The sequence below is a fragment of the Nerophis lumbriciformis genome, linkage group LG15, assembly GCF_033978685.3.
Source record: "Nerophis lumbriciformis linkage group LG15, RoL_Nlum_v2.1, whole genome shotgun sequence".
Lineage (NCBI taxonomy): Eukaryota > Metazoa > Chordata > Actinopteri > Syngnathiformes > Syngnathidae > Nerophis > Nerophis lumbriciformis.
Genome location: NC_084562.2, coordinates 37,736,652 through 37,763,887, shown reverse-complemented (window position 1 = coordinate 37,763,887; position 27,236 = coordinate 37,736,652). Strand labels below are relative to the sequence as shown.

Sequence of the window (27,236 nt, the reverse complement as noted above, 5' to 3'; positions counted from 1 at the left end):
CAGTAATCCATTTATTTATTTATATATATTTATATATATTTATTTGTTTTATATATATATTTATATATTATTTATATATATTTATTTATTTATATATGCACCTTATTGCTTTTTTATCCTGCACTACCATGAGCTTATGTAACGAAATTACGTTTTTATCTGTGCTGTAAAGTTCAAATTTGAATGACAATAAAAAGGAAGTCTAAGTCTAAGTCTAAGTCTACTATTATAGCAACATTTTGTACCTCATACTATTCTGAGATCGTTTCAAGTAACCACAATCATGATGCCAACACTTGACCTTACACACGTTGTTGTTTAGGATAATTGAAACGTCTTGAATTTTCATTAGTTAGTAAGCAATGAGGGTTGAATAATACAAGTGCAACTATTTCACCTATATTTAGAATGGCTACATGTGTTATGTAGTATGTGATGTTTTTATTGTCAGTGTCTGATGTTAATTGCTGAGACCCCTCACAATATTGACATGTGATATTGTGCTATTCAAAAACGGGTAAACAAGATTGAATGGAATTTAGTTTTACGTAAGGAGATTTGATTGACAGCTTTAAACTACTGCACATGCAGCCAAACTGGTCCAGTTTGTGTTCAGCTGTGGCCTGAATCGGCCCGTGTTATTTAAACAAACATTCAGAAGCATTCACAATGTTAACATTTACAGCTGCATTCCATTTCTTTTTAACTTATTCCCTGCTGTCAACAACAAGCTAAATCTTTATATATTTTTAAGCACTTTATTTGTATGATTTTTGCATATACAGTATATGTTAGTAAACAGTGTAAAGACATAGGAAATAAAGACTTAGAATAATGACGTTGACCTGCAAGGTGAGTAAGGAGTAAGATTTTTTTAAGCACTTTATTTTTATGATTTCTGCATATATATGTTTGTAAACAGTGTAGAGACACAGGAAATAAAGACTTAGAATGATGACATTGACCTGCAAGGTGAGTAAGGAGTAAGATGATGTTTGTATGCTGATGAAAAACAAAACAAAAACAGTCAGTCGAGTCAGTCAGACTAAAAAGAGGTAAAATAGGTATTTTTTATAAAAATAGCTTGAAAGGTGATCCGTGGTGTCTTAGGTTTTAATCTTCTATTCATACAAAAAAGTGTAATTTTATATTTTTGAGCATAAAACTTTGTCCTTTCATATTATATTTTTCAAATGGCATTGTCAGTTGATTTTCAGATAATACTGTTGTTTCTTTAATTATACAGTGTTCCCTCGAAGTTCTGCCAAGTAGACATGCTTTTCAATTTGTAATTTTTATTAATATTATATGCATTTATTAACTTTATAATGCATCCACACACTCCACAAAGCTTTTACACACACTTATAAACACTTCCAATGCTTTTAAAACACCTTATACACTCTAAACCCTATGTAGTTTGGTATAAAATCGTACTACAATGTACTAAAAATATACCGAACACTGTACTGTATGCCCATTTTAATAAATAGGCCAATCTCAACCAATTTGGAGATGTGATTGTCACACGGCAGAAACTATGTCAGTCAATTCTAAGTACTGCATGATGTAACAATTTATTTTATCGTCATTTATCAACTTTCTGAATTTATATTCATGGGAAAGTTCGCCCTAAAATACTTGACTTTACTGTGAATAACTTTTGTTAGTTAATGTCCAGCTTCCAAAAAATCCAGGCCCGTGTCAAATCATCCACCATCAAAGATAATGGCATGCAAAATATTTGAAAAAGGCAATAATGTGTTTCCATCCATCCATCCATTTTCTCCATCATCAGGATTTGAATCAGTTTGCAAAAAGGAAAGTTAGACTAAAGGACATCAATTATCAATAGCAGGATTCAGTTATCCCATTCAGTAACCACGCAGAAGAGGCTTCTGTTCGTCTTCTTTGCGCTTTCGATTGTAATAGGCGACAACCACTGCCAACACTACTACGGACAATGAGCACGCCGCAGCAAAGAGCCCAGTGCTGATGTTGCTGCTGAGCATCTCCTTGATTGCCATGTGTCCTTGGGTTTCTGAAGAAACTGAAAAAAGAATAAAAGATGTGATACCATACTGTTGATCAGTGGGCTGATACTGTATGAAGGTCAAGAGTGTATTTAGACCAGGGGTCTTCAACGTTTTACATGCCAAAGACCCTCAAACTGATGGAGCGAAAGAGCAGGAACCCCCTATTTATATATCATGTATGAAGTTATGATTATATTTTACATTAAACTGGTCCTAAAGGTACCTTGACAACAAGTGTATTGATCGCTAGCTGACAACCAGAGGGCTAATCATTAGCTGGCAACTAGACCCCTAATTACTAACTGACAACTAACGCGCCAATTTGCTTGCTGGCAACTAGAGCGCTAATTGGTAGCTGACAACTAGGGTGTTAAGCGCTAGCTGACAACTGGATCGCCAATAATACTGGCAACTATATCGCGAGCTGACAACTAACACACTAATTGTAAAAAGGAAAGTTAGACTAAAGGACATAAATTATCAATAGCAGGATTCAGTTATCCCATTCAGTAACCACGCAGAAGAGGCTAATTGGTAGCTGACAACTAGGGTGTTAAGCGCTAGCTGACAACTGGATCGCCAATAATACTGGCAACTATATCGCGAGCTGACAACTAACACACTAATTACTCGCTGACAAATAGAGTGCTAATTGCTAGCCGACAACGAGCATGCTGATCGCAAGATGGCAACTCGAGCGCTAATTGCTAGCTGACAAGAAGATGTGGTGGAAGCGGTTTACGGAGATTGCGTTGAGTGTCGTGATGGACAAGCTTCACGGAGCCCTTGCTGAATGAGCACGTAACGGACACTTCGGTCTCCCTAGACCATGGGTGTCAAACTCTGGCCCGTGGGCCAAATTTGGCCCCACGTGTAATTTCACTTGGCCCTTGAGGCGATATTGTATTAACACTAAAGCTGGCCCGCCGATTATATATTATTATATCCCGGGAGACTTCCAAACTTCAGTGCCCCTCCCGAAAATCGTCACTTCTGCTTTTCAGCCAGTCCAACGAGTGCTCGCCCAGTCACATAACATGTGCAGCTTCTGCACGCACACACAATTGAATGCAACTCATACTTCATCAACGGCGATACAGGTTACACTGAGGGTGGCCGACTAAAAAACTTTAACACTGCTAGAAATATACGCCACACTGTGAATCCACACCAAACAAGAATGACAAACACATTTCGGGAGAACAACCGCACCGGAACACAACATAAACACAACAGAACAAATACCCAGAAACCTTTGCAGCACTAACTCTTCCGGGACGCAACTAGGTGTGTGTGTGTGTGGGGGGGGGGAGGTTTGGTGGTAGCGGGGGTGTATTTTGTAGCGTCCCGGAAGAGTTAGTGCTGCAAAGGATTCTGAGTGTTTGTTCTGTTGTGTTTATGTTGTGTTACGGTGCGGATGTTCTCCCGAAATGTGTTTGTCATTCTTGTTTGGTGTGGATTCACAGTGTGGCGTATATTTCTAAAGTTTTTTATACGGGCACCCTCAGTGTAACCTGTATCGCTGTTGATGAAGTATGCGTTGCATTCACGTGTGTGTGCGTACAGAAGCCGCACATATCTTGCGGTTGGGTCTGCACAATGTTGTGCCGGATAATGCACCCCCGGCAAGAATAATGTTCGTGTTGGAGGAGTTGTGAATGAATGAAATATGAAATCCGTGCTGCAGTCTGCAGGTGTACCTAATGTTGTGGCCCAGCAGCGACTGCAGCACGGATTTCATATTTCATTCATTCACAACTCCTCCAACACGAACATTATTCTTTTTGCACTTTTGGCTTCTTATTAACTAACTTTTTCAAATACATTCAATCTTGCACGTGGAAACTTTAAGTGTGGGCTTTAGTTGATATAACACTCCCGTCAGGGGGTGCATTCTACGCCAGGGGTGCATTATCCGGCACAACACCTGGAACCTGACGCTACAAGGTGTATGTGTGTGGGGGGGGGGCGGGGTTTGGAGGTAGCGGGGGTGTATATTGCAAAGGGTTCTGGGTATTTGTTCTGTTGTGTTTATGTTGTGTTACTGTGCGGATGTTCTCCCAAAATGTGTTTGTCATTCTTGTTTGGTGTGGGTTCACAGTGTGGCGTATATTTATAACAATGCTAAAGTTGCTTATACGGCCACTCTCAGTGTAAACTGTATCGCTGTTGATGAAGTATGCTTTGCATTCACGTGAGTGTGCGTACAGAAGCCGCTCATATCTTGTGACTGTGCGGGCACGTTGTCAGAGGGGATGAAAAGCGGATGTGACGTCAGCTCGTAGAGGACGTTAAAAGCAGTTTCTGTAAGGCACGCCCCCAGGACTGTGGAATACGAGATATATTGACTGATGAACACCTTCGTTCGGTAATGAAAGATGCCTCAGCTCAAAGCCTGAGCCCCGACATTCATGAACTAGCATCCAAGAAAAGATGGCAGGTATCTGGCTTGGGCACATCAGATTAGATCAGTGTGTTGCAAACTGAGCAGTTTAAAGTCATGAATGGTTGGTTTATTTATTATTTTATTTTCAAATTTATTAGCCTGTGGAAAAAGTTAATGTTGATATTTACCTCAGAAGGCTGCAAATAGAAAAGAGGCATTCAATTTTTATTTAAATTGTATTTGAAATGCCATTGATATTTTTTAATTATTATTATTATTATTTGAAACTCGATTTTGCATGTCACTATAAACTTATACAAGCCTTGCTTGTTCAATATACAATGCAAAACTTGTTTGGGTCCCTATCAAAAAGGTTAATTTGTTCAACCTTGGCCCGCAGCTTTGTTCAGTTTTAAATTTTGGCCCACTCTGTATTTGAGTTTGACACCCCTGTTCTACTTGAATGCACATCATGTATTTGTTTTATTTAAAATTCCATCTGTGTGTATTTTGAAGTGAAATTTGCCAGCGATCACACCAGTTGTCGTGTCCTTACTAATCTTTGCACTGACGTATGCACTGATCTGATCACTGACCGTAAAGCAACTTTTTAGGTAACCATTTCCGGTTAAGGTTAACGAGCAGGTGCAATCAAAATGCACATCCTGCACTACCATGAGCTAATGCAACGAAATGTCGTTCTTATTTGTACTGTAAAGTTCAAATTTGAATGACAATAAAAAGGAAGTCTAAGTCTAAGTCTAAGTCTAAAATAAATTGCACGATTAATCTGCATTTACACACATAAGGCAAGTATGCTACAATATATTTATTTTCAATATACAACACATTGCAATGCATTGTCTTAAAGGGGGTAAAATTATGTTTTTTTTTTACATTTGAAACTCCCATGTAATGGTAGTTCTTTGGTCAAAGTTTGCAAAGATTATGTTTTACAGGACAGGCTGTCTTTAAACGGCTTTCTCACTTACGTGTCAAAGCGCTCCTCCAGGCCAAGCCTCTTTAGACTGTGTCTTCTACCCATTAGCCATGTTGTAGTTTTTACCGCTTCCATATCGGGTCTACTGACAGATATAAGTTAGAAGTATACGCTATTATACACAACAGGGGAGGATTTTAGCATGCATGTGCATGTACAAGCCAGTCTGCCTTACAACAAGAGGATAGAGAAAAATAGGCAACATATTGACTACAACTGAATAAAAATGGTGGACTCGCCCAAAGCTCTTTTGGTGAACCTCTACCATACATGGAGATATACGCTGACGTAACTATGGCAAAATATATCACTATTGTCTCAGATTCCAAACAGCGCGTTTGGAAAGAGGCAAAAGTGTTTATGAATATCTTCACCATGCCTCCTTGGTTTGGTAGGGAAAAGTGGTTTTCCATAATATGACCCCTTTGAATGAGAAGGTGGTCCATGCAAAGATAGCCGCCACGTAGGCACATTGCTCAGAATGACTTCTACAGCGCACTGACATATCTAGTTATATCTATAACCAAGAACATTCATGTAGACGATCAAAATGCAGAGAAAAACTTTAAAATGTATTATTATTATTTTGGATACGTCTTTGTCAACTAAAATGGCCCTCGTTTAATGGCGACTGTAAAACTGTACTTTTAAGGTACACAAAGCATTTAGCAAAGTGCTTCATTGTGTTATTAATAGCAAAATAGCATCTGTGTTTCAACACTGCCGCAAATGAGTACTGTAATATCGACAAACTTTCAAACATTTTTCCTCTGAGGGCTGCATGAAGAAAAAGTGAAGGGTCAAACTTTATTCATCAAAGGTGCTTAAACCTTTTCAGTGTCCAGTGTCGGTTCTTCAGCTTACGAGTGCTCCAGCTCACAACTTTTTGGGGATAGGAGCTGTTCCTCGGCTAGGTGGTGGACAAAAACTCGGGCTACACGCCTCCTCAACACTAGTTAGCGATTATCACAATGAACCCTGTAACATCCGGTGTCTCACTCAATAGCTTGAGTGCTAGATAGTTTTTTCCACCCCTGAGAATGAAGAAAGTGAGTGTAAAGGAAAGTGCTGAGGAGAAAAACAAGATGCTATTCACTGAACTGAATAAAAAAATCTTTAAAAAAAATTACCAAGATGTGCCATGTGTGTGTAGCCAACTTGGCAAAGCAATACAAGAGTAGCACTGCTAGTCTGCACCATACTGAAGCAGAATGAGGGAATTGAAATCATATTTAAATGGCGGACATTTATCCATGAAAATGTGGAGAAGCTTCTAATGGTGTGTTTGACAAAAGGAGTAGCAAGCCACTGTAGAAATCCGCACTCGAAAGTAAACGCTGTGCATTATTGTTACTAACGTATACAACTACTGTAGTTGTTTGTATAATATTCTATTGTTTTGATACAAGATCTATTAGATAGATAGTACTTTATTGATTCCTTCAGGAGAGATCCCTCAGGAAAACTATTATCTAGAAGTCTAGACTAAAAATCTCGACTTCTATTATCTAGAAGTCAGTTTTCCTTATTCAAAAACTTTAAAATTGAGGTGTTTATAATAATTGAATTTCAAATAATTTCTTTGGGTAACGTTGATCTGGGATCCGAGTATATTTTCGATTACGAGCTCTTGTCACAGAACCAATTAGCTCGTAAACTAAGGTACCACTGTGCAGTATTTGTTAATCTATCTGAACAAAACATTAATATTGTAGTTCATTTTTCTTTTTGTGGAGGCCCGAAGGGTGTGATTGGTTTGAGAATCGGTTTCTTGATTGTGGTCATGTTTTGACGACATACAAGACAGGCAGGAACTCGAGAGACACAGCTTTATTGCCAACAATCTCTCGTCAAAACATGGTCACAGTCAAGACACCTCTTGATCACACACTTCTGGCCTCACAAAGATAGCGCTATGCGTCACATCCAGTCCATTTGTGCCAACAAAATGAAAAATGCCTTTCAATGTCTTAGCTTTTTGTCATCGTAAACAAATCACAAGTTTGTAAGGAATGTTTTCATTAATTTCATTGTAGTTTCAACTCACTTTACCAGAAGTATTGTAACCCTTGAAGATAGTTGTTTTATATTTTTACATTTTTATGTTTTTATTTATTAGCACCCCTTAGGTTTCTAGTTTTTCCCCTATAGGTGGGTAGGTAGATACCTGGCACAAGCATGTCACTCTTTTTCATCAGAGCATTGTTCTCTATCTCAGCAATCTTCACCCGTTCGGCGGCCTTCATCTCCTCAGCATCAGCTACCTTCATCATGACATCCTCGTGGTTTACAGTAGCAATCGGAAGAGCCTCGTAGACAAACTGAAATGGACCCTGCATGAGGGACTGGATAGAGGACTGCACACCCACTGATCTCCTGCGTCTGCGGAACGCCTCGTTGTGACATCCCATGGCACATCTGGAGAACGGATTGTTGGTGTCGCAGATGAGGACAGTGCAGGTAATGTACACCTGTAAGATGAAGTGTCAGTATTAATTAATGTAGTACATTAAACTGTCTTAAACATTCGGTATAATACAGTTCACAATTTTTCTCGTGAGAAAAATGTACTGTGAAATGTTTAGGATGAAGCATAGTCAAATATCTACAATGACATGAATTAAAGAACTAAAGAATATATTGCAGGCAGGCGTGAAATTCGCATTGCCGGCAGTAAGTCGGACACGTTTCCAGTGAGGGTTGGACTCCGCCAAGGCTGCCCTTTGTCACCGATTCTGTTCATAACCTTTGTGGACAGAATTTCTAGGCGCAGTCAGGGCGTTGAGGGTATCTGGTTTGGTGGCTGCAGGATTAGGTCTCTGCTATTTGCAGATGATGTGGTCCTGATGGCTTCCTCCGGCCAAGATCTTCAGCTCTCACTGGATCGGTTCGCAGCCGAGTGTGAAGCGACTGGGATGGGAATCAGCACCTCCAAGTCCGAGTCCATGGTTCTCTCCCGGAAAAGGGTGGAGTGCCATCTCCGGGTTGGGGTGGAGATCTTGCCCCAAGTGGAGGAGTTCAAGTACCTCGGAGTCTTGTTCACGAGTGGGGGAAGAGTGGATTGTGAGATCGACAGGCGGATCGGTGCGGCGTCTTCAGTAATGCGGACGCTGTATCGATCCGTTGTGGTGAAGAAGGAGCTGAGCCGGAAGGCAAAGCTCTCGATTTACCGGTCGATCTACGTTCCCATCCTCACCTATGGTCATGAGCTTTGGGTCATGACCGAAAGGACAAGATCACGGGTACAAGCAGCCGAAATGAGTTTCCTCCGCCGGGTGGCGGGGCTCTCCCTTAGAGATAGGGTGAGAAGCTCTGTCATTCGGGGGGAGCTCAAAGTAAAGCCGCTGCTCCTCCACATCGAGAGGAGCCAGATGAGGTGGTTCGGGCATCTGGTCAGGATGCCACCCGAACGCCTCCCTAGGAAGGTGTTTCGGGCACGTCCGACCGGTAAGAGGCCACGGGGAAGACCCAGGACACGCTGGGAAGACTATCTCTCCCGGCTGACCTGGGAACGCCTCGGGATCCCCCGGGAGGAGCTGGATGAAGTGGCTGGGGAGAGGGAAGTCTGGGCATCCCTGCTTAAGCTGCTGCCCCCGCGACCCGACCTCGGATAAGCGGAAGAAGATGGATGGATGGATGGATAGTCTCAAGATCCTGCCATTGAAATGCATTGGCCGGATGATGACCGGCCCTTGCTCCAGTTGTGGCCATTGATAGAAGATCAAAAACTACAGTGTACTGTAGATAGATGGTGGGTCATTTTAAAAAACATTAGTTGTCGAACTACCACTCATTAGGCCATCGTAGCATTTTCCCTGTACAGTCGTTTGACGATTCCGTCTGACTCACAGCGTACGACAGGGACAGTGCACGACACGATCACTCCCCAAACCAGGCAAACTAACACACTTTGAACAATTGTGGTTCTTTGTGATCTATCTGAATCCAAATCCAACTGTTAAACAAGTCCATTTTTTTATGTACTTATCTTGGCTTAGTGTCTGATTAATGCAGTTAAATGCAGTTACTTTGTACTGTAACGCCGTTAGTTTCGGCGGTAACTAATAGTCTAATGCAATATTTTTTATATTCAATAACTCAGTTACTGTTACTACATGATGCGTTACTGCGTTATTTTATGTTATTTTTTATGTAGTATCGGCTAGAAACAGAAGATCTGAGTGTGTTTTATTGGAGCACTGCGGTGTCGTCCTTCTGAATCTCTTGTGTCACAAGGAAGAGGCGCGCTCTGAGTGTGTCTGGGTGTGGGGAGGGAGGGGGCGTTTCTGATCATGGCGTAGCTGCAGTCGAGTTTCTTAACATGGAGATATTCTCACTACTTTTCTTTTGTCGAGCACAAAGAAAAAAGCATTTTAGTTAAATGTAAGTTGTGTCTTGGATCAAAGATCCCATCTACTGCCCAAAACAGCAATTCAAATCTGCTGAAACAGGTACAAAAGCAACATGCTTTGACGAAGCTAGTAAAGAGAGACACACTTCACCTCCTAAGCAACAGTGGCTGGATTTTAACGAGGCACTGTTAGCCAGGACAACATTGATAGAGCCATTGCAGCGTATGTGCCAGAAGACATGCAGGCTATTTATACAGTGGAGTCACCCGCTTTCAGGCAGCTAATTAACATGATACCGGCGTCAAACAGCAAATGGCACGACATGTGCCGGCCCAGTCACATGTTGTGTGAGGCTTCTGCAGACACACGTAAGTGACTGCAAGACATACTTGGTCAACAGCCATACAGTTCACACTGAGGGTGGCCATATAAACAACTTTATCACTGTTACAAATATGCGCCACACTGTGAACCCACACCAAAAAAGAATGACAAACACATTTCGGGAGAACATCCGCACCGTAAGACAACATAAACACAACAGAACAAATACCCAGAACACCTTGCAGCCCTAACTCTTCCGGGCTAGAAAATACACACCAGCTACCACCAAACCCCGCCCCCCTCAACCGACGCACGGAAGGAGGGGGGGGGGGCAGGGTTGGGGGGGCATTGTTTGGTGGTAGCTGGTGTGTATATTCTAGCCCGGAAGAGTTAGTGCTGCATGGGATTCTGGGTATTTGTTCTGTTGTGTTTATGTTGTGTTACGGCGCGGATGTTCTCCTGAAATGTGTTTGTCATTCTTGTTTGGTGTGGGTTCACAGTGTGGCACATATTTGTAACAGTGTTAAACTCGTCTATATGGCCACCCTCAGTGTGACCTGTGTGGCTGTTGACCAAGTATGCATTGCAGTCACTTACGTGTGTGTACAGAAGCCAAATTCAACATGTGACTGGGCTAGCACGCTGTTTGTACAGGTTGTAGAAGGCGCTAAAGGCAGTGCCGTTACGCACGCCTACAATGTTGTTGTGGGGGTGAAAATCGGCAGACATTCGAGAGAATGGTTGCCCTGAAATTCAGGAGTCTCCCGGAAAAATCGAGAGGGTTGGCAAGTTTGACGCTGTTAAGCGCCATTCATATAAAACTTGCGGGCCGCACTAACCTTAAATTTTCATATTAAGGTGCGGGCCGCAAAATAACGTCTCGCGGCCCGCAATTGGCCCACGGGCCACGTGTCTGAGACCCCTGCTCTAAATGTATAGACTATAAAGTTCACAAACATAAAGAGGGATCCTAGTGGGCCAGGTCAATCTTTCCTTTTCTCTAAGCTAAAACTGGGGAAATGCTTAGAGTGTTCTGGGCTTCAGACATGATTTTATTTCAGAATTCCTTGAGAGAGAAAAAACGCCTGGTTAGGCTTTGTGTATGTAAAGTTAAAGTTAATGTACTTCCTTGGTTTACAGCTATGTTGTTATTATGCTGTTTGTTACTTATGTATGTTATGTTGCAGCTATTTAAAATAGTTTTGTCAATTTGTTCTGGCCTGAAATAAATTGGCCCTTTGAAACATATCTTTGTCTTTGTGTGTTATATGTAGACCACATTGCTTTGCAGAGTTCAGTGATGCAAATGCCTGTCAAGTTGATCAACAGACTGTATTATTCTCCAGTGCAATAACAGTACTGAAATGAAGGCTAAAAGGGCATTAATGGGAGCTTTAAAAAAAAGAAAAAAAGAAAAATAGAAGTAACTAGATAGTTACTTTTCACAGTCACACATTACTTTTTGGTGTAAGTAACTGAGTTAGTAATTGAGTTACTTTCGAAATAAAGTAACTAGTAACTGTAGCTAGTTACTGGTTTTCAGTAACTAACCCAACACCGGTTGAATGACAGATAACATATTGTTCAATTACCTGATTATTGCTTCCATCAAATCTGAAGGCTTCAACCTCCATGTGGAATGTCATTGAATCAACTGCTTGGACTTTTAGAGACTCATCTTTCAGACATCTGGGGGAAGAATAAATATATTACATGTCAGAGGAAGTACTTTATATCTATTAAGGGATTCAAATAATAACCAACACAATTTTTTTTACTTATATTGCTAATTCTAGCTAGAGCTGACAGTTGGGGTTATTTGGTCGGATCTTTACAAATAAAGTACGAAATCAATCTTTTTTTGGGCACAAACATAACCAATTATAAAGTATGATATGGAGAGCGTGAATCTTTCCATTGCACCATTGCATTCATGTATGCATGTGGAAATGTACAATTTGTCAATAGCTCTAGTACTAATCTTGTGTCTGTTTGTGACACCACTTATACTCACCCTTCCTTGATAAGGTCATAGAAGATGGCGTTGTCAGGGTTGTCATCCGGGGTGGCTTTGCATGACTCCACAAAGAAACTCACATTGGCTAGTTCTGAGTCAGCCTTGATGCCTAAAAAGATCTTTTGTAGAAACTCAACTTCCACTGGATAGGCATTGGGCTGCACTTTAGCTGTGAAGTTGCCATCAGTATACACGTCGAAAGAATAACTGAAGCTGTCCAGTTCAGAGTCGCTGAAAACGTAGTTGGACTTCTGGACATTGTAACTGGACGAGATGCTGGCGGTTTTGGGGAACTGGCAAGAAAAGCTGATCTTCACTGACTTTCTTCGGATTACAACTTGATCTGGCTTGCGTAATGTTTGGATCTGATTCTTGAAGAATATGTAGTTGTCTGATTCCTGTTTATAGGAAAAACAAATGTGATGGAAACTGACAGATGACAGGAAATTGGCAGCAGCTCACAGGAATCCCTCATTGTGGCGGGGGAAATGGGATATAATATTGTAGCCACAAAAAAATGTCATTACCTCAAATGTAGTGCCACAGTTGCCGAACATCATTGATCCCATGATGTGAGTATCATTATGAGTGACCAAGCATGACGGATCCATAAGCGAGATATAGTTCACATCCACATCAGGCAATGTAGATCTCTCAATGGCAACCATCATCTTGTCTGCCATGCACGTCACATCTGTTTTACCTAGGATCACAGTTCATCCAAATGTTAGGCAACAATTAGGGATAATGTTTACCTTTAGCACATGTACAATCAGAGCCGGCCCAAGGCATAAGCGTACTAAGCGCTTGCTTAGGGCCCCGCGGCCACCAGGGGGCCCCCAAAAGCAATTAACAAAAATTTCTTATTTTTTATTTTTTGCATGTACGAGTCTGACTGATGATTTCTAAATGATCAAAGATATATTATTGTACAAAAACACAATTTTAGGTCAACAGAGTGCTGCTGCTGATCTAGGCCTAGTGATTCTTCCTGCCTCTCTTTAAATGTAAAACTGCCTCTGCTGCACCTGTGACGTTTGCCGCCCGCCGTGCAATGCCAGTGCGCACTGGGCATCAAAAGCGCAGATAGAGGCAAAACAATGTCACAAAAAAGGACATATCCTTCAGGTGCAGAAAAAAGGAAGAAGAAGAAAGTGGAAGAGGAGAAAAAATGCCATGATAAAGGTATGTTTGCATGACTTGGTAATAAAAAGTTTATCAAAGAGATTTGTAGCTGTAATTAGCTTTAGCTAGGTGACGTTAGCTAGCTAGCAATATGTTTTTAGCATCAGGTGCTAGCAATATGTTTTTAGCATCAGGTTACTAGTGAGATATGTTGTTTGCACAAATTGTTTGCAGCAGAGCACGGTAATTTATTTGAGTAAAATAAACATTATTTTTTACATCAACTCATAAGTTATGTGAAACTTCCCCAGGAGCATTGTTAAAATACTTTGGAGGCACAGAATCAGCCCAGAGCCAGTCCACATCCTCAGGCTCAACTGTGAGTGATGAATCAGGTGAGGAAAAGACTGTCACCATACAGTATACATTTAATTTCTTAGAATAAACATTACACTTGAAGGGAAATTAATATAGTCAAAGTATCTCATTAATATGTGTGCCTATATGTATGTATGTATGTATTTCATCTTAGGTCCATCTCCATCCTCTACAGTGCTCTCTCACACACCTCCACCCTCTGTGCCCACTGTCCCCTCCATGTCTGAAACCACAGCTGATTTATCTAGTAAGTTAACTGCAAAACACCCTTTGTAATTGCTCATTGTACTGCAGAACATTCTGAGATTAATAATTATGTCCAACAGTGCAATTTAATGACCTTATAGGTCCTTCTTTTTTAGTCATTGTCTTTCTTTGGTCACTTCCTCAGCAACTTCCACCACAACGTCCCCTTCACACCATGGACCATCATCAGCTCCGCCAGTTGACCCAGCTGAGTGGCCTTCTTTCCTCTCAGATTCAGACAGGACTGAGCAGGTGATCAGAGGACCACTGTCTATTAAGGAGAACTTTTCATTCACCAAATGGCATGATGGCCGAAGTTTTCATTATCATTATACCTACAGACAGCTAGTCAATGGAGAAAAAGTCAAGCGTAGCTGGCTGACTTATTCAAGAAGTAAAGATGCAGTCTATTGCTTTTGCTGCAAATTATTTTCCAAAAAGTCCTAAAAACTGGCAGCCGAGGGACAGCTGGATTGGGTCAACATAGGTGCACTGCTGAAACAGCATGAAAACAGTGAAGATCATTGTAGCAACATGGTGAAATGGAAGGAATTTCCCTTGCGTCTTTCAAAGGGGAAAACTATTGAGAATTTAACTTCAGTAGACTGCACTCTCTTTGTACAAAGTAAACATTAAATATGAACAATTAACTAAAAATATAAACTAGTAATTAAAGACTAATATGTACAAGACTGATGAGACAAGATGACACTTTTACCGTAAATGCAAAGCTTTATCACTTGGACTGTTCAACCCCAGGCCACTCTTGTAGCTGAATGTTTTCTACATTTTAAGATTAGGAACCATATGTGGCACTCTGGACATCATTCGTTCATACATTGGTATTATTTATGTTATAAACTGGGCCACCCCCATATCTTTATAAATGACATGTCATTTGTAAAGACATGCCAGGCTGACAATAGGATAATGTAAACAACACTGCCAGAGCCGCAATGAGTTTATAGTAGGTGTGTGAATGATCAATCAATATTATTGGCAGAAATAGAGGGCCCCAAAATCTAATTTTGCTTAGGGCCCCATGGAGGCTTGGGCCGGCACTGTGTACAATATTATATTACATTTGCTCATGATCAAAGAGACTAATATAGATAAAGCAGAACTCATGTGCTTATTGTAGAAATATCTTGGCTCATATGACAGACTCGACTGTAAAAAGCTTGGTTGGATTCTTCTCGACTCTTTGGAAACACTGGCGCCTTAGCTTCTATGGCATTAAATGAACATTTATGTGTGTTGTTTGTATTTTTGTTTGTTTTTTTCATTTGTATGACTTTGTTTCGTTTTTACTATACTATGGGCCAGGTTTGTGTCCGAACTAAAGTTTGATGATGATTGTTTACGATACATATATTCTTATTATTATTATGTGCATCTGACAGGAAGAAATCTTATGTAAGACAAAGGCCTGAATGATACACCAACTAAAGCATTTTGCAAGCTCTCTCTTTTCCTTTTGATGATAAGTACATTTAATCAACTAAACATCAGCCTCACAGTTCATTAATAATTTGAAATTTCTAGATTTGTCAGCGCGGATGACATGTTTCCCTGTGAAAATGTTTATTAAGTCAATGGGTTTGTGATCAACTTTGGTTTGATTATTTGGAACTGTTTATATTAAAATGTTTTTAAGAAAAATCAATGATTGATTGAGTTTGTACATTTAAAATTGAGGTTTTTCTTCTGTTTTCTTTTATAAGGTCAGACAAAGACAAAATCATAATTACAAAAAAGCCATTTTCCTCATAGAAAATAATCCAATTATCTTTTCGATTTTATTGAAAATAATTATAGTTTTACATGCAAAAAAACCCCAGCGTGAAATAAATTATGAACAGAATGGATGAATTAACATTGAACATCACTTTTACCTTTATTGAAAATACTTGTTAGCAAAGACATACTGTAGATACGAGTAAAGGTATGAAGGGAGGGAATATCAACGTAAACGCAACTGTCGCATTTTGCTACAAGTTCAGTCTTAAAATCAATAATGTTTTTTCGATTACTTTACCAAAGTGCCTTTAATTCCAACTTTCTTGTGCCCCTTTTAGTTCATTTTGCAGTTGTACTCAATTAATAAAGTACAGACTTGCTGTGTAATTGTGTTAGTTAGCAAAGAACGACAGAGTTAACCGGTGATGACGCTGGGTGATTGAGAGAATAACTTCCAGGTGGAAAGTTGAGAGCAAGCTAATGGGCATGTTTTGTAATAAAGACATGTTACGAACACAGTTGGACTCACGCAGTGTATTCCTAACACGAAAAGACTAAGTCACCAAAGTGTGGAGTTTTTTGTTTGGGCAGTCCGCAGACTGATAAAGGGGACATGAGCAAACTATTGTTGAAAATTGGCATCAAAAACCAAATACGATGAAAAGCGAGGACAATGTAAAACTGAGATACCACTCTTTGTCTGTTTTCTTAAATGTAGCCTAATAACAAACCATGGAAGGGCGTCGGTTCGCTCACCACAACTGCAACACACCTCATCTCTGATTGACTGAAACACAAAGCAGATACAGTTTAATTTTATAGATTTCATTGCATGGAATAAACAATAACAATAAACTGAATGACTGATATAACTTTTGCATGCATATTAGTACCGAACACTCACGATTCATTTGTCTCGGCAGTAAAGCAGACTGGAGCAACTCGGTCCACATCACTGTGTTGTGGTGTCCAGGTCAGCTTAAGCCCAGCTTTTCCATGTTGATCATCACTGAACTCTTTAGTCATGTTATAAGGGCCACTGACCTGGAAGTCAGTAATGCTTCAAGGAACCAAAAAATAAGAAGTCATTATGTCTGTTTTATTAGATTTAGTTAATGGACCTAATGTTTGTTATACTCCAGAGCAAAACCTACGTGGCATGGTGAGCCTGTGCTTCTGCATGAAGCATGAATTTGTGTCCCACTGTGGCATGAAGCACATCGCCATGTTTGGGTGTTGGGTACAAGTATTTGGGCAGCACATGACCATGTTCGCAGACTGGCAATGGTGAGAGGACTGAAACAAGGACCCAAAGCATTTTTGCAACTTTAACAAATGAACTGAAATCTTCATTGGAACATTACTACAACAACGCTGACATATATTGAATATTGTTGTATTGATTGATAATTCTGCTGCTTTTTAGTTCTAATGCTTTTTCCTGGTATGATACTGGATTTCAAGTTTGACGAAAAAGTGACTGGCCTTTTTGCTGTTTATATCTGATGACTAAGTCCCCTCCTTGCTGTTTAGCATTATGAAGCCATCATATTGCTCCAACCAGTGTCTCCTCCCCACCAGCTCGTCTGTGCCTTGAGTACAGCAAACAGACACATCTATGGCAAAATTGTCTTTATCTGTAGCCTAAATTTCCTTCAAAGACCAAGTTCTGGTCATCTTTGCTGTCCCTCGCCTTCTATGTGTGCTGGTAAGACAATAAAGTTCCTTAAATCCTTGAATATCAGTTGTCCTCACTCGTAATCTCTTCCTGTTTCCATGTGTGCCCAGGTTTGTCCTGATTGTAGTCTCTGCTTAAAGCAAAGACTGGTCCTAGTTCCTGAGTCTGTATCTGTTCCTTTGATATGGAATTGTTGTAGTTCTCCAGACTTTACCAGTGTCTCGGTTAGAAATGAATTTACTTGCAGTCGTGATGATGTTCAGCTCTGTGGCAGGCAGTCCTTGGTCAACGAAATACATATGCGCTCAATATTTACCTGACTAAGACATATCATTACCAGACATACCATAAATACGGTTTTGAATGACTTCCAGGTTTTACTAATCTGTCATGCTTTGAGACCATCAAACTGAAATGGTCTTCACAGTTTGTACTTTTGAGCCCTCCACCAGGGCTGAGCGTCTCTTGTTCTGGCTTTTCTACCTCACATTCTATATTTTTATTTTAAAGGTATATGCCAATGAGATTTTGACCCTACCTTCTCCCTACTGCTATAATTCAACTCATTTGAAGTTGTATAGTGTAATGAATGACTTACTTTCTAATAGAAACTGCAGTTTTAGGCTGCAGAGTGGTGGTGAGTTGTCATTAGAGCTCTCCCAATATGTAGAAGTTCCATTTGCGTAGGATAAATTAAGGTTATTTGTGGGGAAGTCCTCAAGCATCAACTCAAACACATAGACACCATCACTGACCTCCCCTGTTTTGTCTAGTGTGCAGGTAGACTGGATGAACACAGAAAACAGAGGAGATCTTTACCATTCAGGATATTATTTTAAAATTGTGTATGCAATCTTTTATCCAGGATTTATTTAGTTATTTTGACACTTTATCTTCAGTAATTACCGTATTCAGAGTAATGTTAGCATGAACTGCAACATCTGCAACCAAACGACACTTCACATTATCTCCATCTGGATCATAAGCCAAAAGATGAATCTCTGAAAAACAGTTCTGGGGCACCCTGCAGAAAAATAGATAAATAGACACAGGTAATTACAATTGATATTTAATTTATTTTAGCTGCAAAGACTGAATCAAGGCAACTGGACACTTCTTGTTTGTTGAAGATGTTTAACCCTTCATCAGTAGGCTTCTTCAGTTGTGTATTTTTGGTGAAGAGTCTTTTTTCAATAATTATTTTGTTGTGCAAAATGAATAAATTACCAGAACAAAAATATTTTTGACTGAAATATAATTATTTCCTGCTTGATTTAACAAAAGAAAAGTAAACATCTTTCTTTAACAAATGTATGTCCTGCTTAACCTAAAACAGTGTTAATTCAGTGTCTAGTGTTATGGTAGAGCAGGTTCTCAACTTTCATCACAATGACAATTACCTTGACAAAAAGAGGCGTGAGATATTTGTGTTTTATTAATATGACTGCCAATATTTAAATTGTGCTTTATTTATGATGCAGAGCTTCACTTAAAATGTGTAATTATTGTCTTTATGCCTTATTGTGGTCATTTGTCATAAAGCTGGACACACAATAATTTTGTTCAACAACTTAGATAAACAACTGGTGTTTTGAGAATAAGACATTATTGTATTAATAACAAAAAGAGAGCAGAGTTGTTAAATTAAACTTTGACGGGTCATTTTACAATTTTTTTTAAATATATATATTTAAAACACTTCCTTGTGGTCTACATACGATATGATGAATGAGCTTTGGTCCAAATTTTGCAAAGATTTTGTCTTACAAACAATCTTCAAGCCACTTTCCGACTGTCTCTTCAGTATGCGCCAATTCGTGGGTGGTCTTATTTACGTGTGGAATTCCTCTCCAGGCCAAGTCCCCTTCGACTGCGTCTTTTACTCTTCAACCATGTTGTAGTTTTTAGTGCTTCCATATTGAGTCTACTGACAGATTTAAGTTAGAAGTACACGCTATTTTGTATCAAAAATGGCAACAGCAGAGAATGCATCTGCATGTATGAGCTAGTCTGCTCCACAATAAAAGGATAAAAATAGAAGGAACTTAATGACTACAACTTTGGACTACAACTAAAAAAGCTCTTCAGGTAAATCTCTACCATATATGCAGCTATAAGCTGACGTAACTAAGGCAAAATACGTAACGAAAGTCTCAAATTCCTAACGGCTCATTTGGAGTATGTTTTGAAAAAGGCTAGATTGTTTTATTCGTATTTGCGCCGTGCCTCCATTGTTTTATTCAAAATTTGAGAGATTTAATCCCAGAAATAGACAAAAACAGGTACCAACAGGTAAGAAAAGTTGTTTTTTCATATTAGGACCCCTTTAATGCTACTAAGGTACATTGAGGCAGAGTGACAGCATCCAAGGAAAAACGAACATATGCCAGAAAAGTTGATCAACAATGAGTTTGAGAGGCGAGCGATCAATCACGCTGGCATCCATTGGCTTAACCTGTAGCAGACTGTGGTCAAGCTGTTGTCGTTTGAAAGAAAGTCTGTGTTTTTTACATATATTTTTAAATTTCACAGTAATAAAAATACGGTACAATGTGCGTCCCTTGACAGCTCATATTTGTTTATAAATACGGGACAATTTAGTTTTTAAAAGAAAAGGTTGGCAACCCTACCACCATCCCAAGGACACACTCACCAGAATCATGAATAAGGAGACTCAACAACTAAACATTAAAAATGAAGAAGCCTTTTGGATTTAAGGTGAAACGTTTTCAACAGATAATGGATGACTGCCAGTCATTCTTTTTGTCTTCAACAAAAGTATGACTGAGAATCTCTGAGTTGAAAATAATAGTTCTTTACCTTAGTGAGGAAACCGTCGTAGTTACAGGACAATTGTTAAAATCTTTGGTGTCAGATCGAATACTGAGGTCCAAATGGGCATGGCCTGTCCAATTTGTTTTTGCATCGTTGTTAGTTGCCCAGCAGCAACCTGCATTACTGAAAAGAATATTGTTATTCCTACACTGATATTCAGCATAAACAAATACATACAGATCCATTAGAAAGTTAGAACATTAGAACCTACATAATGAATATAATTCTCGTATAAAAATTCTAATAATCATTCAAATGATGTAGTACTTTTTTTTTTTTTTTTTTTGTCTTGTCCAGCTTTTCAGGCAAATCATATAGTTGATGTAGATGCCCATGTCGGCTGTTCAGATTTACTTTACAAAAGAGAAGTGTAGGATACTTCTCTTGTTGCCTTATTTGTATTTGACTTTATTAAATGTATTTATATTATCATTTAGTGCAGCCGGGCCCGAGCAGGAGGGGATAGAAAGAGAAAAAAAGAAGACAGAGGGGGAAATTGTGGGGACAAGAGGGGGATTAGACAGAGAGACAAAAACAACAACAGCAAACAACAACAACAACAACAATAGAGCAACATCAGCAAATATGAAATGTACAAATATGATGGTAAAAGTAATAGCAAATAAGTAGTTAGCGAAAATAAAAAATAATACAGAAATGACAATGAGCATTATTACACTACAAATGGAGCAATTCAAATACCAATAGAAATAGCGCTATTGATAATGAACAATACCAATACTTTACTTTTATTATCAACAATACAGTTGTTCAAATGCAACAATACATATACGTAATGATAACTTGAGATACGAAAGAATGCAGAAAAATGGAGGGGGAGAAAGAGAAGCAACCTACATTAACCTTGTAGATTGTTATAGTAACAATAGGTTAAGCTTTGTCCGTGTGCCATGTGTTATACCCAGTTTACCCTGATGTAGTACTTTACGGGACACTCAAAGATCCTTTTCAGAGAAAAAAAAAAATAACCCCAAAAATATTTTTTTATGTAATGATGTAGGTTTTCTTAAGATGTTTCAAGTAACTGTTCATATTAAACATGTTGAGCAAAATTGTTTTTGTTTGCAAGTTTCACATTTTAGCAAATTAATGTGGATTGAGTTATTGGGAGTGCAATAACCCATTTGAATGATGTTATGCGATGTATTACAATATGCCTAATTATTTTTATTTATTACAGTCCAAATATGTTGACACACATACATGGACGGAGGATTATCTGTCCATCGTCTGTCCTTGCAGCATGAGCACATCTTTTCTCACAGCTGTATGTGCAACTGTATCAGTTTGGGCGTAATTTTGAGACATTATGAATAAAGATGCAAATTAGTGCTACAGAACAGTAATCAGCCTTGATAAATCACATTGCGCCTGCTCAATGATTATATTTGCATCCCATCCTCCTAGTATTGTGGCCGTTCCGATGATCAGCATATATACAGCATATTCATGAAGACAGATATGCTAAATGGGTTGTGCTCCTTATTCTAATCACGTCAGAGACGCAAATCTCTGTGCACAGGTTTAGTTGATCTGCTATAAAGTTTGCACACGTTTTAGTACACGCAAGCCTTTAGTAGATAAGGCCCTTAGGACATGATTTACTAAAATCTAAATACCTTGCGCGAAGCAGCGTGTGCAATCGATAAAATCGTGTACCAAAAAATAGTGTACCAAAAAATGCATGCTACGTTTTTATCATGATATATGTTAGTAATATATACTCTATTTAAAAAACAAACAAACATCATTAAAAAATAGTAAATGACACCAAAACGCATCAATTGAGTTTGTTTTAATCAGTCCCTTAAGTCATCTAGCAGCTATGAAATCCTAAAAGGATGTTGCTTAATAGATGATGTGTCTAATATTTTTTTATTTCTGACCATCCAAATATGTTGAAATGTACACGTAGGATGGAGGATTCTCTGTCCATCGTCTGTCTTTACAGCGTGCGCACTCCTCATCACAGTCATGTGTAGAACTGTCAGTTTGTAGGTCCTTTTCAAACGTGCTAAATATAACGCAAACTAGTGCTCCTAAAACGATGATGAATATTGATAAATCACGCTGCATATGCTAAGTACATGGCAATACACTATGTAAACAGGTTAACAATATATCAGTTTCTTTCATAGCAATTTAGCGTAAAAGTGTGGTTAGAGTGTCCGCCCTGAGATCGGTAGGTTGTGAGTTCAAACCCTGGCCGAGTGATATCAAAGTCTTCCAAAAAAAAAAATGGGACCCATTGCCTCCCTGCTTGGCACTCAGCATCAAGGGTTGGAATTGGGGGTTAAATCACCAAAAATTATTCCCGGGCGCAGCCACCGCTGCTACTCACTGCTCCCCTCACCTCCCAGGGGGTGATCAAGGGTGATGGGTCAAATGCAGAGAATAATTTCGCCACACCTAGTGTGTGTGTGATAGAGATGCGCGGTTTGCGGACACAACCGCGGAGTCCGCGGATTATCCGCGGATCGGGCGGATGAAATTTAAAAAAATAAGATTTTATCCGCTCGCGGGTCGGGTCGGGCGGATTAATTAGATATTTTTTTTAATTTTTTTTTGCGGGTGGCAGTTAAACCAATTGGGAAATATATATACATAGTTAAATGTTGTTACCCACATACGAAAAACGAGCAGGCACCTGCAGCATATGCCACAACAGAAGAAAAAGAAAAGAAAAGAGATGGACACTTTTACGGAGCGAAGAAGGGACGCCTCGCCGGGGTCCGGGACCGAGGCCCCTTCCCCCGAGAGGGCCCCACCGGGAGCCGTAGCTGAGGCGATCCGCGAGAAGGGCCCGACGCACGTCCAGGGTCACCACCGCGCCCACCGCACCGACACCCCGCCTCGTCCGCTTTCGCCGCGGCCGGTGTCACGCGCAGCAGGTAAGCAGCTTACCTGCCCGCCACCCCCGTGGCCGGGGGCTCGTAACATGGGTCACTCCGCGCGCTCCGCCCGCGCAGCTTACCTGCTTGCCACCCCTGTTGCCGGGGGCGCGTAACCGTGGTCACTCCGAGCGCAGTGCGCTCACGAAAGGGGTGGGGCTCACCCTGGTTGATATAGAGAGCAGGACGGTGGCCATGGAATTTCATTTAAGGTGTGTGATAAACCATCAAACTCATTCGTTAAAAGGACTCTATAGTAATATAAAGCGAATTTTTCTGGACATTATCATGCAAGAAAAGTTTATTTTTGGGCTCGCGATCACAGCGTAATGATTTTTAAAGGTTGCATTACATTATTAACTGTCCCATGTGATCAGCCAGTGCGATTGGAAGTCCATGCTCAATTATTGCCTCCGTAAATAAAACTTCGGCATTTATCACATCCAAAGAATCTGTTTGGGCGACGAAAAACGTTGAAAGTTTTCCACTTGTATCGCTAGCAACGGCATTAGACTTGTGTTTTTTTGTCCCAACGTGGTCTTTTACATCGCTAATTCCTCCGTGTCCGATCGAAAAATCTTGTCTGCACAAGGTGCAATTCGCGTAGTTTTCACCCTTTTTTTTAAATTTTTATTAATATTAGATATATAGCAACGGGCGGATGGCGGGCGGGTGCAGTTCTGATCAAACGTTACATCGGGTGGATGGCGGATGGTTGACGACTTTCTGACGCGGTTGCGGATGAAATAAATTGCCTATCCGCGCATCTCTAGTGTGTGACAATCATTGGTACTTCAACTTTAACTTTTTAAAAGGGAAAAGGTTAAAGGGGAACGGCACTTGTTTGGGAACTTTGCCTGTCAATCATTATGAAAGACATGACGAAGGATGGATTTTTTTTTCATGCATTCTTACTTGAAAATAAACATAAATAAAAGTTCGCTTACAGCAGAGCCAATGGGAAGTCCTCTATTTCGCCCCAAAAAATCCAATAAATAACCATTCAAAAATAGCCAACATTACTCCATTTACTGTATACTTTGGGACTTGAATATTAACCAGGTATTAGTGATATTGTTATTATAAGCGCTAACGCAGATGAACTATTTATAGCGGCACCATGATCACAAGCCTGTGTACAATTTTGACATAATCGACTGGAGCGGTGTTTCCTCGCTTCCTTGCTCCCTGGAAGTTAATTGTAGATCATAAATCATACATATCACCTGAAGAAGTCTGAGGACATATTCTGACAAGTTGATACACTTTGAATGCCATTTAGGACCCGGAAATGGCGAGAACGACACGAAAAGACGACTTATTTGTGAAAATTATGGTCATTCTTCATCTAAATGGGAATATATGAACATCCTAAAAAGCAAACGTAACGATGCGTTTTTTAAATGAATGCGCTGCGTACGCTTAAAATGATCGAAATAAGTAAATATTAAATGTTATTATAAATGTACATTACATATATACTTACATCATGTATATAAAACCTCAATGGAGGTGTTTGGATGTTTTTTTTAGGGCTTTAGAGGCAGAATAAAGCGACTCCCTTAGGCTCCATTGTAAGGGGACTTTTGATCACATTTATTTAATATTTAGAATGCAAAACATAATAACATCCATCATCATGTCTCTCATAAGGATTATGAACGATAGGCAAAATTCCAAAAATGCAGTTCCCATTTAAGTGGGAGAATTGGGATAAAAAAAATAATAATAAAAAAAAAGGGATTAATATTAATAACTTTAATGATTATGTGGACATAGCTACAGATAGCAGAAATGTTGCTGACTGGAATTAAAGTTTTAGTGATTGAGTTCATTAATTCGATTAATCCATTCAACCCCTTCTTAGGGTCAATGGAGAGCTGGGTGCCTATTCCATCTGACTTTGGGGCAAGAGATGCCAGTCAATCGCAAGGTTCTAATAGACAGACAACCATTCACATTCACACAATAACCTAAAATGCATAGTTTTGGAATGCGGGAGAAAGCTGGAGGACTCTGAGAAAACCCATGCAAGCACATGGAGGAAAAACTCAGAGATGTTGTAAACATGAATTAATGGGCACATCATTGGCTAACTAAGTGCAGTTAAGACATACTTTACACCGTTTTTCTTAGAGGTGTACTTTAAAAAAAAGAAATAGAATACATTTTGGTCATGTACCTTAGGGAAATGTATGAAGCGTCCATGGAGACTTTGGCCATCGTATGTCCTTCAGACTGACACCACCTGTCCTGGCCTGAGTTGTCCTGGTCTGTTTGCATGACGCTGTTGTTGTCGAAACTCGTACACTCCATGCATGTATAGGATGACGGATAATCACAATGATTCCTGCCATTCTGTCTGTGATGAAAGGCTACCTATGGAGTTTAAAAGAGTTTTATAAAAAAAAAAAAAATGCCAGACAAGTAATAATACATAGGACCTTCTTATTATTTATATATATAAGTGTGGACAAGTCGCCACCTCATCGCAGGGCCATCACAGACAACATTCACCCTCACACACTATCCCCAGGTGCATGTCTTTGGAGGTGGGAGGAAGCCGGCATACCCGGAGGAAACCCACACAGTCACGGGGAGAACATGCAAACGCCACATAGAAAGACTACAAACTTATTCAATTTAGTGTGGATATTTGTGAGTACAGCAGAGTATCTCGTAGTACAAAGATATCCAATTTCTGTTAGTTGGTTTTGACGGATTGAAAATAACCTTGACTTTTTAATTGTCAAATGTGTTTAAAATGTGATGTGAAGCAGCATTGACACAAGCTGGTAATCTAAGACAGAAGAAACCACTAAATAATACCTTGAAATTGGACTAACAGAAAGATTATACTTTTTTCTTATCTTATCTATCTACATTTTATTTAACCTGGTATGCCAATTACATTTTAGAACATATGACAAGCCGTCAAAGACAATACATATACCGTGCTCAAAAAAATCAATTCACATCTAAATCGCAATTTTTCTGTACTCCGATTCTAAATCGATTTATAATTTTTCGAGAATTTATTCAAAAAAAATATTGCCAGTTTTTTACACTTCATCTGCAGCCCCTTCCCAAGATGTTTTATTTTCCCATCTCAGGCTTTTGGAGTTGTTCCTTGCCTGGATGTAGGTTTAGATCAGGGGCTGTTGTTGTGGTTTGTGAAGCCCTTTGAGGCACTTGCGATTAAGGGCTATACAAATAAATTGTGATTGATTTATTGCCTGATTGATACTGTTGCTTTTATAAGTTTTTGGTTTTCCTTTTTTTAAGTATTGTATTTAAGAAGTATAGTATTTGTATATCTTCTCAATTGATTTTTACATGTCTCTCCTACATATTGTAAAGCTGGGATTGGGTTGGAGTTGGGTTGCTCTATTTTCTTTTAATTAACATTCTGTGATTTTTGTAAGTAATATTTTTGAAAATCATTTTTAAATGTCAGAAGACAAGAGGAGCTTTTGTAACCTGTTCTGAAAAAGTTTTATCTTAATTTATACATCAAATAATATGTTACGAGAATCGTGTTATATTGAGAATCGGTACTCAATTAAATCGTTACCCCAAGAATCTGAATCGAACCGAAGCGTGAGGCGCCCAAAGATTCTACCGCCTATTGTAAGAGCGTAAGGCTACAAGAGAGTTTTAAGGTAGAGATAAAGACAAGTGAGTTGAGCAGGAAAAGATAGTTTGACCGCTATTTGCAAAAGGACTTGTAAATACCAAAAATGTATTGGAATGGATTTTACCAATAAGAGTAGTATGAGGGTCGGTAAAGTGTTTAATCTTATGCGCTTTGTAGTTCCAGGTCACACTATGGACTGATCATTTGTCAGTCATAGAGCTGACAGAGACGGACCTCTATTTACACTTAACATGGAACGGAACCAAGATTCCTACCCAATCCTCAACCTGGCTGAGGAATGCACCACTGTGCAGTGTTGTTTTGTTTATCTTGAGTAGCTGCAGACTAACTACAAATCTAAAAAAAAACAAAAAAACTTGCATAACCTGCAATCAGTCAACAAGAAAGGAAATGTTTGTATAAATTGTACTACTGTACCTTAAAATATCCATCAGGGTCCTTGTGCGGATGAACAAAACTAACACTATCTCCATAAAAGTCCTCAGCTGAGCCAAACCCCAGTAACGCAAACAGCAGCAGAAGGATGGCGCTTGCTGCCATGATGTCGGA

The 27,236-nt window shown here is 39.5% G+C and overlaps 1 protein-coding gene across 1 annotated transcript; it reads right to left on the bottom strand.

The window, feature by feature from the left end:
- Positions 1-108: 108 nt before the first annotated feature.
- On the bottom strand, positions 109-27,236 carry LOC133616250 (uncharacterized). Its single transcript, XM_061975436.1, has 13 exons — positions 27,105-27,236; positions 25,212-25,408; positions 20,103-20,240; positions 18,189-18,306; positions 17,881-18,067; positions 16,759-16,900; positions 16,509-16,664; positions 16,336-16,391; positions 12,643-12,818; positions 12,113-12,513; positions 11,691-11,787; positions 7,590-7,893; positions 109-2,050 (listed from the first exon to the last, which is right to left on the bottom strand). Exons 1-13 carry the CDS (start codon positions 27,225-27,227, stop codon positions 1,875-1,877), a joined length of 2,271 nt encoding a protein of 756 aa, XP_061831420.1. The 5' UTR covers positions 27,228-27,236; the 3' UTR covers positions 109-1,874.

Coding starts and splice junctions, on each gene's coding strand:
- LOC133616250 (XM_061975436.1), bottom strand. CDS start 27,227: ATGGCAGCAAGCGCCATCCTTCTGCTGCTGTTTGCGTTACTGGGGTTT. Junction 18,307..20,102: donor ACGACGGTTTCCTCACTAAG/GTAAAGAACTAT, acceptor ATTTTTCTGCAG/GGTGCCCCAGAACTGTTTTT. Junction 7,894..11,690: donor TTGATGGAAGCAATAATCAG/GTAATTGAACAA, acceptor TTCATCTTACAG/GTGTACATTACCTGCACTGT.